This window comes from Vigna unguiculata, chromosome 3 (assembly GCF_037176805.1).
Source record: "Vigna unguiculata cultivar grain cowpea cultivar isolate G323 ecotype 2 chromosome 3, ASM3717680v1, whole genome shotgun sequence".
In the NCBI taxonomy this organism is placed as follows: Eukaryota; Viridiplantae; Streptophyta; class Magnoliopsida; order Fabales; family Fabaceae; genus Vigna; species Vigna unguiculata.
The window spans coordinates 8,119,689-8,134,575 of record NC_140794.1 but is presented as its reverse complement, the minus strand read 5'-3'; the positions used below and the strand labels follow the sequence as shown (position 1 = coordinate 8,134,575).

The following is a 14,887-nucleotide window of genomic DNA, read 5'->3' as shown; positions in this document are numbered from 1 at the left end:
ATTGCCAGTCCAAGTACCGCGTGGGAAAGTAAAAATGAGGATAATATAGTAAAATGTGCGGTGATACTCGCTAATCTTCTGCTTCTACCGTGGATGAAAATATTTGTGTATCCCTCAAATCAGTCGTCCCATATCGGCCCTAATCACTGCAATGGAACACAAATTTAAATTGAATCTGTACTCCCTTATTCTATTTAACAGTAAATTTCACCCAAGAGAACAGACCCTTAAAGATGGTCACAAATATTGAGTCAAAAGAGGTTTTTATCATTTTTTTTCCTCAGTTTAGCATTGTCAACTGAACCTTGATAGACACAGAATTCCAACATGAACCCTTAGAAAGAACGTAGAAGGAAATTTTAATAATTTTTTTTATCGAAAGGTTATGTCAAATAAAAATAATGAGTATACCGAAGGCAAGAGATATTTTAAACAAAATGGACCAATACCAAATATTTTAACAAAAGTTGAAATAGATTACATAAAAATATTTCAATTTAATTAAGGGAAAAAAAATAACTATGAGCATCCATAACTAAAGCTACCCATTTTTTTACTGTTTTCACACTACCCCTCTTCTTGGTTGACATTTTACGTCGGTTGAATTTTCAATTGGAGGAATGGGGTTAAAGGGAAAGTTTTGAGGATTTTGTAGTGGTTGTTTCTGTGTTGTTTTACACTTGAAAAAAATAAGATAAAGTAAAAATAAGAAAAAAAAAAGGAGGCTTCTATTGGCTCAACAAAAAGACTGTCATTCATCATTATCTTATCCATTTTTGTTTCTTAACTTTTAGTTCCTTTAATTATGTCTTGTTTTCATCACTGCTGTTTTTGTTTTTGTTTTTATGATGTATCTATTTTTTCTTCTTAATCCTATGATATGCAGATAATTTATTTTTGGTGTATGACATTTTAAATTCACTTTATAAGAATTGAATCCTTCTAAATTTTTCATTCAACATGATTGTTCAAAGGAAGAAAATGAAGTTAATCATATTTTAATAAGTTTGAAATCTATATTAATTAAAAAAAAATTACAATATTCATGTGGGATCTCTGTTAAGATATGGATCACCCACACCCTTCATTTACTAGTAAACTTTCTTATCTTTTATTTTTTTTTATAATCCAATAACTAATACAAAACAATAACATAATAATGACAGAAATAATAAATATTATTACTACAAATAGTAAGTGTTTCCAATAAATATATAATAATAATGAAAATAATAAATAAATAAATAAATAAAAATCAACAATAAATACTGAAATATACTCTATTTTATTTTTCTCACATGTTTCTCTTGTTTTCTTTTCTTTTATTTTCTCTTTTATTTTTCTTTTTCTCTATTTTGTAATTTGAACTTTAAAATTATATATATCTTTTCACTTTAATTCGCCATCAAATTAGTAATACACGATGAATGTGAAGTCATTTAGGGTAGGAAATTTTGAAAAACATTCTCCATGTTTACATGCAAATCAAGAAACTTCCAAGAACACTATCTTATTATCTTATTACAATATTCATGAATTGAAAAAAATTCGTGAGATGGAAATGATAGTGTGTATCTACTCACGGGAATTGATTCCAGGAAATAGCAGTTTTGTTCAGTGCTTTTACTGATATCATGTTGTTGTCATGATAATGTGGTTCTGCCATTGTTCATGGTGTTTCAACTTTATGATGACATAAAACCAGACAAGGTAGAGTACTTTCGGTAATTAGGTAAATCATGTCTCAAGAAAAACACCTGAACTGTGACATGTGTCAATGATTAAGGCTCTCTCTGTATCCATAGTTCCCAACACCTTTTTCTTCTTTTACAGCACTTTTTCTTTTAAAAGAAGATAAAAAAGTATTTGCCATACACGTAACCCTATCCAACATCAAAGCTTGACTTCTCTTACTCTTTCCAACATTTCCTTCCATGTTATGTTAATTAGCATAAGTCAGCCATATTAATATTACTATCATTTCAAATACTAGTAAAATACTCTTCTTCTACTGGTTAACATTGTAAAATTTTGTGATTTTCTATCTTATTCAACAAATATTTCTCACTATTTTGTTTAAGAAATATATTGAAAATAATGTACGATTACATTACCTATAAAAGATGTGTTGATACGATTGGTTGAATGAGTTTTTTTATTGAACTATAAATCGTTGGAGATTTAGATTAATTAAAGATAAAATTTGTAGTATATAATTGAGTGTAAATTTTACCTTATAGATCAATTTTGGAGAGTATAGTTAAGTTTGAAGTATAATGGTATCATATACATTCTAGGTCCATCATAGCAATATTTGTTATTTATTAAGTCTATTGTGTATTTCCTTGTCGAATTTTATCAAATCATTTTTAATGTTTAGTTTCACACTCGGAATGTATATATCTATATGTGAAGGGTTGTATGGTTGAGTTAAACTTAATATTCATTTTTCAAGAAAAATAAAATATTTTATAATTTTATTTGATTAATTTCTAGTAAATGTTGAAAAAGTAAATTACATATTGTAATTTTTTAAATCATGATTGAATGTCAGCACCTATTTACAATGGCATGTTAGGTATAACAAAAGTATCCGTGTATCTTATATTAACAAATATTATGGACGGAAATTTTCCATACAAGCTATATAGAAGTGAGTTTTATTTTCTATATTTATTTATAAATGTATAAATCATATTATCATAATATATATAGAATATTAATTCAATAACTGAGACCGAGCATATTGCACTCAAAACAATTCCAAATTCATACAAATGTTTCCTCCATAATTACTACAACAAAAACATAAAACATGTCCTTGTAATGGAATCATATAAAGTCACCTATATATAACTCTCATATAGGTCAAGGCACTAGCACCATTGAATAAATGGTTGGCAAATATGATTTGTTTGTGTTGTGCCAATCCAACAACAAACTTTAGCCTTTAGTAAAACATTGTCTAGTTTAACTTTAATGTGAAGTTAAATTTATTGTCATGAAATATCATAAGATTTTTTTTTTTTGAAATAATTTTATAAATATCATAAGTGGTCTTTAACATTACATCCATGAAATTTATGAATGGAAAAAAGATAAAGAAGTGATTGGTTGTATTGGCCCACGAGGAGTGAAAGTTCTAACCACCCCACCATAAACCCAAAAGGCAGTTTCACACGGGGCCACGCCCACGATTATAATCATGGCTACTTATTTTTTTATTTGGTAAAGTGATTTCAATCTATTTCTGGAATGATGATCACATAATTAACGAAATAAATATATGACAATTATCTCTAATTCAATATTTATTTGTTATAAAGCCTTCACGTGATTCTGAATCCTACTGACTTAAGAAAGTTCAGGGTGGTTATTAACTTATTAGTCAAAATTATGCCTTCTTATTCATATTTGGTGTGGATGGAAATGGAAAAAGAGAGAAACTGAGTATAAAAACATCATTTTATTTTTATTTAGGCAAAAAATAAGTTTGATTAAAAGAAAGAGACAAATATGTATTATAACAAATAGTTTTGATATCAAAAACTATAATTTTATTTATGATTATATATATAAATCATGTGTATGGATCACTTGAAACATTTTTTTAATTATATATCCACGTGAATAAAAATACTAAACATATACCTTTATTTATTTCGAAATAAGTCTAGGTATTATAAATCTGAATTTATCCCATACACCTCGTTATCTTTTTCTTTCGGACATAAAATACCTATCTTTATGTAATTATATACTATTTATATAAAATAAAGCAGCTATATAATTATATAAATTACTATATATTAACATATTGATTAAAATATTATTGGATCTTAATTATATTATATTATATACATATATAATTATTTAATTAGAATATTTAATATACGTTATACCATAAAGTAAGCTAGGTGTGTAACTTTGATGTGATTGTTTGACTTTGCAAAACTGACATTTCACCTTTTTAGTAAAATTATTTACCTGATTAACTTTAGATGCACTATTAATGAGATTTTTATATAGATTTTTCAACGTGAGATTATCCGGTAAAAAATGAAGAGATGAACATTTTTTTCAATCCTAAAATAAATACTTATAAGTATTCAACATGTATCGTAAAATGTTTCACAACATTATGTATACTTATCATCTCTTCAAGTACTTGTAAGTTGTAAGTATTCAATATATATTGTAAAATGTTTCACATTATGTATACTTATCATTGAAGTAAAAGTTCCTCTGCTGAGGTATATAAGCAAAGTGCAAGCATCTTTATAAGTAAAATGTTTATGTCTCTTCAAGAAAAAAAAAAAAACACTTATGTTAGGTCTACAGAAAGAAAAAAAAAAACTTATATCAACAAAATACTTGTATTTGTTTATGTTTTATGTTAGGTCTACAGAGAGATAAGTTCATTAAAGAGATACAACATTAATGAAACCTGAATCCAACCACATAAAGGATTGTTACCATTTTTAATCCAAGACCTTAATGGTGTTTTTGGATGAAACAATTTAAGAGAATAATTTATTTATTTAGAAAATTTGAAATTTTTTTCAAGGAAAATGATATGTTTGGATAAGGAAATTAAAATTGAAAATCTTTAAGAAAATATTTCAAATAACTAAAATAGTAGAATTAGAAATTCACTAAAAAAAATAAAGGAATTGGAATTTTCTAAGTTGTGAAATTAAACATTGGTTAGGACAAAAAAATAATCTATAGGTCCACAAAGTTTAGTTGAGTCGAACAAAAGATTGAGTTAGTTCTAGTTAAAGGTCGATTTGAGTCAATCCAAATTAAAAGTCGAGTCACATCAATCCGAGTCAAAGGTCAAGTTAGGTCGAACTAAATGTTGAATACGATCGGACCGATGATCAACTTAAATCGAAAGTCCAAACCAAACTATAAAATAAATTATAACAACAAAATGATGTGCACCCAAAGTATTGTTTCCTTAAAAAATTAACTTGTATTCTTCACTTATATGAAAAATAAAAATGGCTTAGGTATTATATATATATATATATATATATATATATATATAGTTTATTTATCCATCAAAACTATAACTTAAAACTATAACTTTAGTATAAATTTTTAAATGTGTGTAATTTTTTATTATATCAATCAAATTAAGTACAAAGTTCTCAATTATTTTCTTTTATTTTTCCCAAATTTCACTTTTAAATTTTTTTTATAGTATAAGCGTATTTCAAATATTTCTGAAATTACAACTAATAAAAATATTTCTATTAATAGGTGAATATATTTTAAAAAATCACTCGAACTGGTTATAGCATTCAGTAACTTATGATTGTTATTTGTATATTTCTTTTCTCAATTCCTTGATATATTTATTTTTCAAAAAATAAATAAATAAAATAGTTTAAGAAATGTTTTTTTAACTTTTTTTATCCTGACAAGTAACTGTCAACAAAAGAACAAGAGACAACCTGCCGGCTGCCCTCACCTAACTTAGATCGTCCACACTTCGTACTACAAATCTCTTTTATTTTTTCAAAAACTATAAATCATAGTTCAAGAGACGAATCATTCTAATTATAACTATATATATAATCATTTATTAACTTTTATAATTACTGTACTACAAATCACACTAACAATCTTTACTATTAATTGATATTAATTATATAATATTTTTTATAAAGACACCACATAATTACGTAGATTCTCTAAACATACCCTTAAGATTTGAGGTACACTTCATCCCCTGTATCATGTATGCTCACTTATTTGAGAGTTGAAATTTTGCAGGTACACTATTAAAGCTTCACCTAGAAAGTATTGGGAAAAATGTTCAGTTTGAATATTACACCTGTAACACTAAATAATTGAATATTAACATTTTTATTTTAAATAATTAAATATGTGACTTTAAGAAAAAGGTGTTAAGAAGACAGATACTAACAAAAATGCTTTAATTTTGATGACTACGTGTGGGATTGTAACATTTAAATATATTATCAATTATGATGAAATATCCCAATTAATTAACTATATAGACTCACCAATATTTCCATTCAATTCCATTCCATTTTCCTCTCTGAATCACATTTTGGATTTTCAAACCCCACGCCACTTTCTCTTCACTTTGCCCAATCCCTTAAACCTAGCTTCATCTCCAACTTCTCTCTCTCTCTCTCTCTCTCTCTCTCTCTCTTTCATTCTCTCAGTGTGTGTATATATATTACAACAACCTCTCTTTCTCTCTCTCTCTCTCTCTCTCTCTCTCTCTCTCTCGTTCCTTCTCAATCGTTTGGTCCAATTAATTAACATGGCACGACCCAGCACTGTGCTACTCCTCTCGATGATTCTCTTGGCTTCACTATGCTCTTGTTTAGAGGCAAGAAAACTTGCTCTGCAAAACAACCACAACAAAGTGAGTCCATCTTCAAGAAGGGACAATTTGTTTCTGAATGCCCTTCCTAAGGGTACTGTGCAACCGTCTTCTCCAAGCAAGAAAGGTCACGACACGGAGGTTGAAGAGAAGCTCATATCCCGACACCTTATAACTATCGATCGTGTTCTTCTCAAATCTGTCCCTAGTCCTGGTGCTGGCCATTAATCATTTTTCTTTCTTCTTTAATTCCTATGTTGAGAGGACACGACATTTTTTTTTTGTTATTGGTTCAGTTTTGTTATAAGTCGGATTCTTTGCATGGTGGAGTGTGATTTTGTGATATAAATAAATAAATAAAGATAGTGGAATGAATATATATGTGTATGTGATTTCCTCTGTTTTGGGACTATTTGCTTTCCCTTTACGATTACATCAATGAGAAACATAAATGAATTATAAATGTTGAAACTTTACGTCAATGAGTAACCTTTGCATCAACGTTTTCTGGAATCCAGAGATAACATAACTCCATTTGTTGTCATACTAAGAAATTCTAAAAAATGAAAAAAAAAAAAAAAACTCCATTTCAGACAATTGTTAGTAAGCTTCCACTTACTTTTTTTTTTTTCACAAAGAGTTGGTGTGCAAAGATTCGATGGTATCTCTGTTTGAAAACCGATGCTTAATTATTATTATTATTAAGGGCATAGCTTTTCTTAAAGTGTGATTTGTCTTTTGTAATAAAGTTTTTTTTCATGCACACAAGTAAAAGTTAAATCTTAGTCAATGTGTTTTAAGGAATCTAATTGTGTGTGTTTTAGTACGTACTTGTGACTCGGTGATGATATGACTCGGTGATGATATGGTTCGATGGTTAGAGATCCAAATTACTTTTATATACTTTTCACCTTCCTTTTCAGTCTCTTTAATTAAGACGTGACACATGATTAAAAAGAAAATTTTCTCCCGATTTGTATGTGTTATTTTTGTTGACATGTCACTTTCCACAAACAATTTTTTTTTTCAAAACAAATGTATTTAGTATGAAGCATTTTTACGAAATTTTTTAAAATAAATTTGAATTACCAACAAAAAAAAAGTTAAATTATATAAATAAACATAGATAGAGAAAAATTGTACGTTATATGTAATCACCTAAAAAAGCTTCACAATATTTTTTAAATGACTAATATAATTTTTATATTATTTTTAATTACTTATTATAAGAACTAATAATTAATCTCAATTCTCTCCCACATCTCAGAAAAGTCTTTCTCACTGCCTTCTTAATTCAAATGTCTAGAAATACCAATTAATTATACCAAACATTATTATTAACTTCATTTTTCGTTCGTAAAGGTATAGGATAGTACTCATAATGCAATGTTAAACTTTTTGCAATAAAATCTTGACAATATAGAATTGTACCTTCCCTATAACCCAAATTAAGCAAATTAATTAGATCGTAATAATATTTCTTCAAATAATCATTTTTTAGTATTTGCAATATCATGTTATATTAAATAATCTAATACAAAGGCATAATATGTCAATCAATCAATGATATTATAAAAATACAATCCGTCAATCAATGATATTATAAAATCATAATATATTAATCAATAATATTATAAAAGCGTAATATGTTAATTAATGTTATTATCATATATATAATGTGTCATATAACAATAAAAACATTATCTATTAAATACAGCAACAGTCTATACTTATTTATAAATGCGATCCATTCTCATAAGGGAGTGCTCACTCAATCTGATACATTTTCTTAGAACTATTTGTATTTTTATGTTTTTATTAACTTGAATATTAGAGAATCTATTACAGATGGACCTTCTTTTTTTATAAGTTAGTGATAAAAAATTTGAGGTCATCTCGAAAAGTTCTCACTCAATTCTAATGAAAAAAAAAAAAGTTTCTATAAAAGTAGTGAAATAAGCACTCCAATAATCAATCCCGAAAGATTTTATAATTTTATTAATCTTACTATGCGCAAGATCCGTTTTAATAATTTCAATACTTTTTTTTTTTTCAGTTATAACACTTTTTAAGAATTTAAAATGGATTGCTGTATATCTCACATGTTATATATAATTTCTTTAAAATGGGTATTACAAATTATTTTTTAATGATTAGAAAATAATTCTTATATAAAAATGGTGCTTGTATGTAACATCCACATAATCCAAATCCAATGATACTCATTGGGGAGAAGTTACGTAAATTCCTAATTATTATTTGATAATTAATAGTAATCATTATTTATTCACTAGTACGTGTGCTATTAACGATTTTTAACCTCAATTCCACGTAACCCAAAGTTTAGATACATTTTATTAAGTTGCTGTAATTTAATTATTCAATGAAATATACTATCAATGAAAGTGTATTTAAAGAAATATTACAAGAGTTCAAAATGCAAAACTAATTTAAAAACTTAAAGCATGCATTAAAAATATTTTTTTTAAGATTTTAATATAAATATTTGTTAATGTCATTTTATATTTATCAATCATTTAAAAAGCTAATTTATTAAAGACCTCTAACTGGTCGTTATAGCTTTGAATTAAGTTGTTGATTTTCTTGGCCATGTGATGAAGACACAATAGACATATTATGTTGATTGGTGATTTTGTAAGAAGAGTAGAAGAGAAGGAAGTTTAATGAGGATTGTAAGGTATAATAATTTTGTGGGAGAAAAACTGCAATGATCCCAGATATGTTAATAAATTGAATCTGAAAAAATTGTTATAGCAGGTGTAAGAGTTTGAAATATTATTTCCATGAAAGAAGTGTTTGTAAGAAAAGGTGTTTTGGATATACTGAAATTGAGAAAGCATGGTAGGTGAGATCTTGAAGTTGAAAGTACAAAGTAGGAAGAGAAAAATGGTGTTGGAGATGGTCCATGTCTGCAACTACTGGTCTGCCATTAAGGTTGCATATATTTTGGGGAAAAAAATAGCATCACAGAACACTGAAAACGCGTCCAACGAACAAAGATTCACCCACCTGTTTTTCTCATAAGGGGATCACCGTCACTGGCCTGTGTTTTGCCATCTCCACACCTTCACACACATTAATCATGATGAGTTCAAAGTCTTATGGGTTCAAAGTCTCCACACCTGTGTTTTTTGAGTTTGTTCTTGAGTTATTAGCACATTCAATTCCTATTTTATTTTTTCTGAAAACTCTAAAGTCATTAAATCAGGATTCGTATTTTAAAAGTTATAACGAAATTACTTTTAACTTACGTTACTTAGACTTGTTTAATTAGGAATTTCATTTCCATTATCCACCATAAGCTAAGCTCTAGGTACTAGTTTTTTTCAATCCTAGCATATATTTTAATTTCTTATTAAAATATATGCAGAAAAACTTTCAAAATTCATAATTTAAAAAATACTGAAAAACAAAAATCAAGCAAAACATACACATTTATAATCTTAATACAAATTTAACAAATAGAATAAAAACAACATCAACATAAATAAAAAGAAAAACATACTAACCAAAAATGAGGATTAAAATATTGGTAGAAACATATAACATGAGATACAAAAAATTGAATAAGTCTAAACATTCAAAAGAAGAACTTTATAATAGAAAAAAGCAAGAAAGAACAGAATAGTGAAATCAATTGATAAGAAGTCAAAGAGATGGGGTAAAAGAAGAAAATAGAAATAAAAATTAATTATAAAATAATGAAGATAACTCTAATCATTCTCTTCTTCCTAAACAAAATTATAATTTATTGATTTTTTTTAACTTATTACATATTATTTTTAATATCAATAAAAATTAACAGATATCAATAATAATTTAATTAAATTTTATTCTCACATATAAAGTTATAATTAATTTAATAGAGTTATATTAGTACTAAAAAAATTTTAAGACTTTTTTTTTCTTAAACATGATTTTATAATTTATTTTATAGAGATATATAAATACTAACAAGAGTTGTGAGGTCTTTTTCCTTAAACATAATTTTACAATTAATTTAATAATTAAATATTAGTACTAAAATTTTTATTTTAGGTCTAATGATGTTTCATCTTTGAACTACTTTTTACTAGTATTTGGTTTTAAGAAAATTTTAAATTTAACTTAATCTTTCATGATTAATTTATATGCATTATTTAACTCATTTTTCTACGTTGAGACATATTCATCTTTAACAAAAGATTAAACATTAACTAATGCAATAATATTCCAATAACAAATAATACAATAGGTCCAAAATAAATAAAATTTTTTATTAGGATGAATTTTAATATAATCTTCGGATATATATATATATATATATATATATATATATATATATATTATAAATTTAACTCAATTTATAAAATGTGATTGTTCACTGAATTGTAATGCTTGTTCACTGCATATTGTAAATATCTTATCTCTATATTTAATTTGATGTTAAGATATTAATGCAGAAATATGTGCTTCTGCTCATACTGATTGAGTTTTCGGTCTTTATCTTCTTGCTTTAATTTCAGGGGAAAAAGAACCGTAGGTAAGGTTATCAAGTTTCCAACTCATTAAGAAGGAGTTAAGTCTTGTCCAAAGTTATTATGCGTCTTATTTTCTATCAATAATTCAATAATTAAACGTTTTGTGTTTGCTAAAAAAGAGTACTTTCTCTGTTGCCATTTTTTTCCAAGAATTATTATTTCTCAATTGAAAAGGAAAAGAAGTAGATGGATGATCTCATTCCGCCACTAGATTGCTATATCTAGTCATGTTAATAATTTGTTGCACTTATTGGACCACGTTGTTTGTTTTGAATTAGAAATGTTTATTAACGTAGGTATTAATGAGGTGATAATGGATAGATATAATATTTGTATGAGATATGATATGTAATGAATACGTCGAAATGTTTATTTTGAAAATAATAAATAAATAAATATATATATATATATATATATATATATATAATAAATTTTAAAAATATAAAAAATATATATTATGTAGTGTTAATCAAAATTAAAATTATTAAAATTGTTAACATAAAAAAAATAAATTATTGTTATCGTAAAAGTATTACTATTTTATAAATTAGATATTTAACTGATATAGTATTTTAAAAAATTAAACATGAATATGTGTTAGATATAAATAAGTGGTTCAAATTGAAATATTGATCCATAATATAATGATATTAATAATTATGAAAATAAAATCAAAATTATTTTGATAATCTTTATATTTATTAATATAACTATATGTCAATTAATTATAATAATATATGAAGAAAATATCATTACTGAAATATTGTTTATAAAGATATGGAGAAGTTGGGTTTCAAAGAGCTGCGAAGGCCCAATAAAAATTGGGTCTTTCGGGACGCATCAGGTATTCCATTGCTGACTTTAAAGTGTGTAAACAAATTGAGTAATGATATATTATTCTTAATAAAATTCTACATTTTGATCTTAATATTATTGTTTACGTTAATTAATTTTTATATTAATTTAGTACTTTAGACATGTAGACTCAATTTCTTAAATTTAGTTTCATTTTATCTCTTCACTTCACTTTGTCTCGTGTATTTTTAAAAACACTTTACTATTACAATAAATAGCAATATTCCAAGTGCGAATCCATCACATAAATTTATTATAGATTAATATAAATAGTAATATTTCAAGGCTTTAACGTGCGGCCCATTAGCTCAGTTGGTTAGAGCGTGGTGCTAATAACGCCAAGGTCGCAGGTTCGAGACCTGCATGGGCCAAAATTTTCTTTTTCAATTACCTGATTACTCTGGATTTTGTTTTTGTGAGTTTAACTTTTATTTCAAAAATCTAATGTTAACGGCTCATTTACCTTTCAATGACCTGATTACCAAAATAAAAAATTAATTTACTTATTTAACTCCTTCCAATTTAACAATGTTATACTCACTTATTTATTTTTAAAACACTGGTAACATTTATTTTTCAAAATCTAATATCAATAACAGCACATTTACCTTTCGGAAAATTGTGGCATCAAGAAGAACCAATTTTTTTACGAATACAATAATGCACACAAAAATTACAAAATATTATTTTCAATGTGATCTTTTACTTTTTTTTTACTTCATTTAGTCGTCAATTTATTTAAAAGTGGTTGATTTAGTCCTTGTTGACACAATTTAAAAAATATTAGTGACTTTGAACTTCTCCAATTTTTAACTCATTTATCTTACTTCTATGAGAGTCTTTGAAAATAGTAGAAACTGATGTTGTAAGTATAAAAGGACATAATCAAGGGTTGAAGAAGCCCACAATCACGATTAACATGTAATCATATTTCAAACGCTATCAACACCAATACATTGACTCATTTTAAATAAAAAATAGTAATTCAATTGAGAATACAAATATTAAATCACATAAAATTCAATAAACTCGTAAAAAAACACATAAACCTATTAAGTTTCTCTCTATATAATATGTCAAGCATTTGTATTTTTTTTTTCTTAACTACATATGTCAATTTTTAAAAATAATAAAGACTAAGTTTCATTTCCAAAAAGTTTGTTTTAACTCATAAAAAACCTTATTCAATTTATACACCTTCTTTTCGAGTCTTTTCCCTTCAAAATCAAAATTTTGATTCACATAAATATCCTTATTTGGTAATCCATTTTGTTTTTTCTTTTATTTTTTCCAATTTTTTAATTTTAAAAAAATGTTCACGTGTCAAGTCAGTATTGTGTCACGTGTCAGGGTCAATTTTTTATATTCAATTTGGTTTTGATACTCTTTGTTTTTGTTCGGATCAGTTCAAATCTAATAAAAAATAAGTAATTTTGTTTTAGGACTACAATTGGTTTAAAATTAAAATGAAAACTTTAAAAGTGGAAAATAACACCATTGATTTGAAATGTTGAGATGTTAGAAATCACAAAGTATTCAAAATCGCTTAAAAATATCATATAACATTATATTAATCGATTATATTTCTATATTTGATTCTTAACTTCTTAGAATTCTAAACCAATGGTGTTATTCTATACCTTTAAAATTTTTATTTTAATTTTAAATCAACTCTAACTTTAAATTAAAATAGGGTTAAATATGTTTTTGGTCTTTCAACTTCTAGTAAACATTGGGATTAGTCCCCCTTGTAAACGTTAAACTAATTTAGTTCCTCATTTTTAGGAATGCGTGAATTTAGTTCTTTAAACCAAATTTATTTTTTTAAAGTTTATTTGAGGTTTCAATCGCGTTTCTTAGCTGACAGTGAAGTGAAAATGTGTCAAATAGTGTAAACAAACTATAATACTATAGTACAATGTGTTTGAAACGTCAAATAAACTTAATAAAATTCGATTAAAAGGACTAAATCCACATATGTATAGAGTTGATGGACTAAATTGGTTCAAGATTTTCAAAATGGACTAATTCCAATTTTCACCAAAAGTTGAAGAATCAAAAACATATTTAACCCATTAAAATATTTGATAAAAATGTGAATTTTAATACAAATATCAGTATAAAATTTATATAGAAATTAAATTTGATCTCAATTTGGAAAAGATTCAAAACTGCTCAATTTAAAAAAAAATGAGATTGAATTGAACAAAATTAAGGAATATCAAAACTAAATTGAATATAAAAATCTGACATTGACACGTCACGATAATAGCTTGACAAGTGAACATTTAAAAGAAAAAAACAAAAAACTTACCAAATGGCACATCACCCTTTGTTAATTTTTTAAACAACATTACCAAAAAGACCAAATTAAACAAAATTGATGAATACATGTCACTCTCTCTTCAAACCCATTGAATCAATCTTATATCATTCAAATGTAACCATTATAGAAAAGTTGAATTTATAACCTCTCTCACATTTATTTCAACTTTACCACTAAACTACTAACCTTATATCTTCCTGTTGTCATCTTTTGTGTAAATGGCATAAGAAACTGAAGAAACAGGGATTGTGTGATCCTCATGAAATATGTTGAGTGAGGCTTCCTTTGGTGATGATGCTCTCAAACATTTCATCTTTTGTTAAAAGGGATTGATTGATGAGGTCTTTAGTATTTATTCACTGGACTTTGGTATTTGGAGTGCACATCAAGCTTCGAATAAACTAAAATATCTAAATCGGTAAACATTCTTACCCAATTGCATCACAATTCCCACTTACTCTCTTTCATATGCTTCCTCATGCTCAACTCTTCAAAATTAATTTCAAACTACGTATTATTATTATTATTTTCTCCCATCATATATCATACCAAGAAAAAAAAACTCTTTTTCTCTTGTTCCACTCTCCCACCAATGATGCGATCACAAAATTTAGTTGCTAAATTCATATTTGTTAACAAGTCTAAATCCTAGTAAAAGAAGTCACAACATCATTCAAGTAAAATTCTTCAAATCACGAATACCCTTTATTACTATCATTGTTCATCATAATAAAACTTAAGAATCTTAAAGTTACACTTGAATTGGTATCAATATTTAGTTTCACATTTACACTAATA

At 26.1% G+C, this 14,887-nt stretch overlaps 1 protein-coding gene and 1 non-coding gene across 2 annotated transcripts; both read left to right on the top strand.

Moving 5' to 3' along the window:
• The first annotated feature begins 6,077 nt into the window (after positions 1-6,077).
• On the top strand, positions 6,078-6,804 carry LOC114179960 (B-cell lymphoma 6 protein). The gene has a single exon (XM_028066477.2). The coding sequence runs from the start codon at positions 6,305-6,307 to the stop codon at positions 6,593-6,595; it is 291 nt and encodes a 96-aa protein (XP_027922278.1). The 5' UTR covers positions 6,078-6,304; the 3' UTR covers positions 6,596-6,804.
• Positions 6,805-12,060: 5,256 nt separating this feature from the next.
• On the top strand, positions 12,061-12,134 carry TRNAI-AAU (transfer RNA isoleucine (anticodon AAU)). The gene has a single exon. It is a non-coding gene; the product is annotated as a tRNA-Ile (tRNA).
• Positions 12,135-14,887: the final 2,753 nt, after the last annotated feature.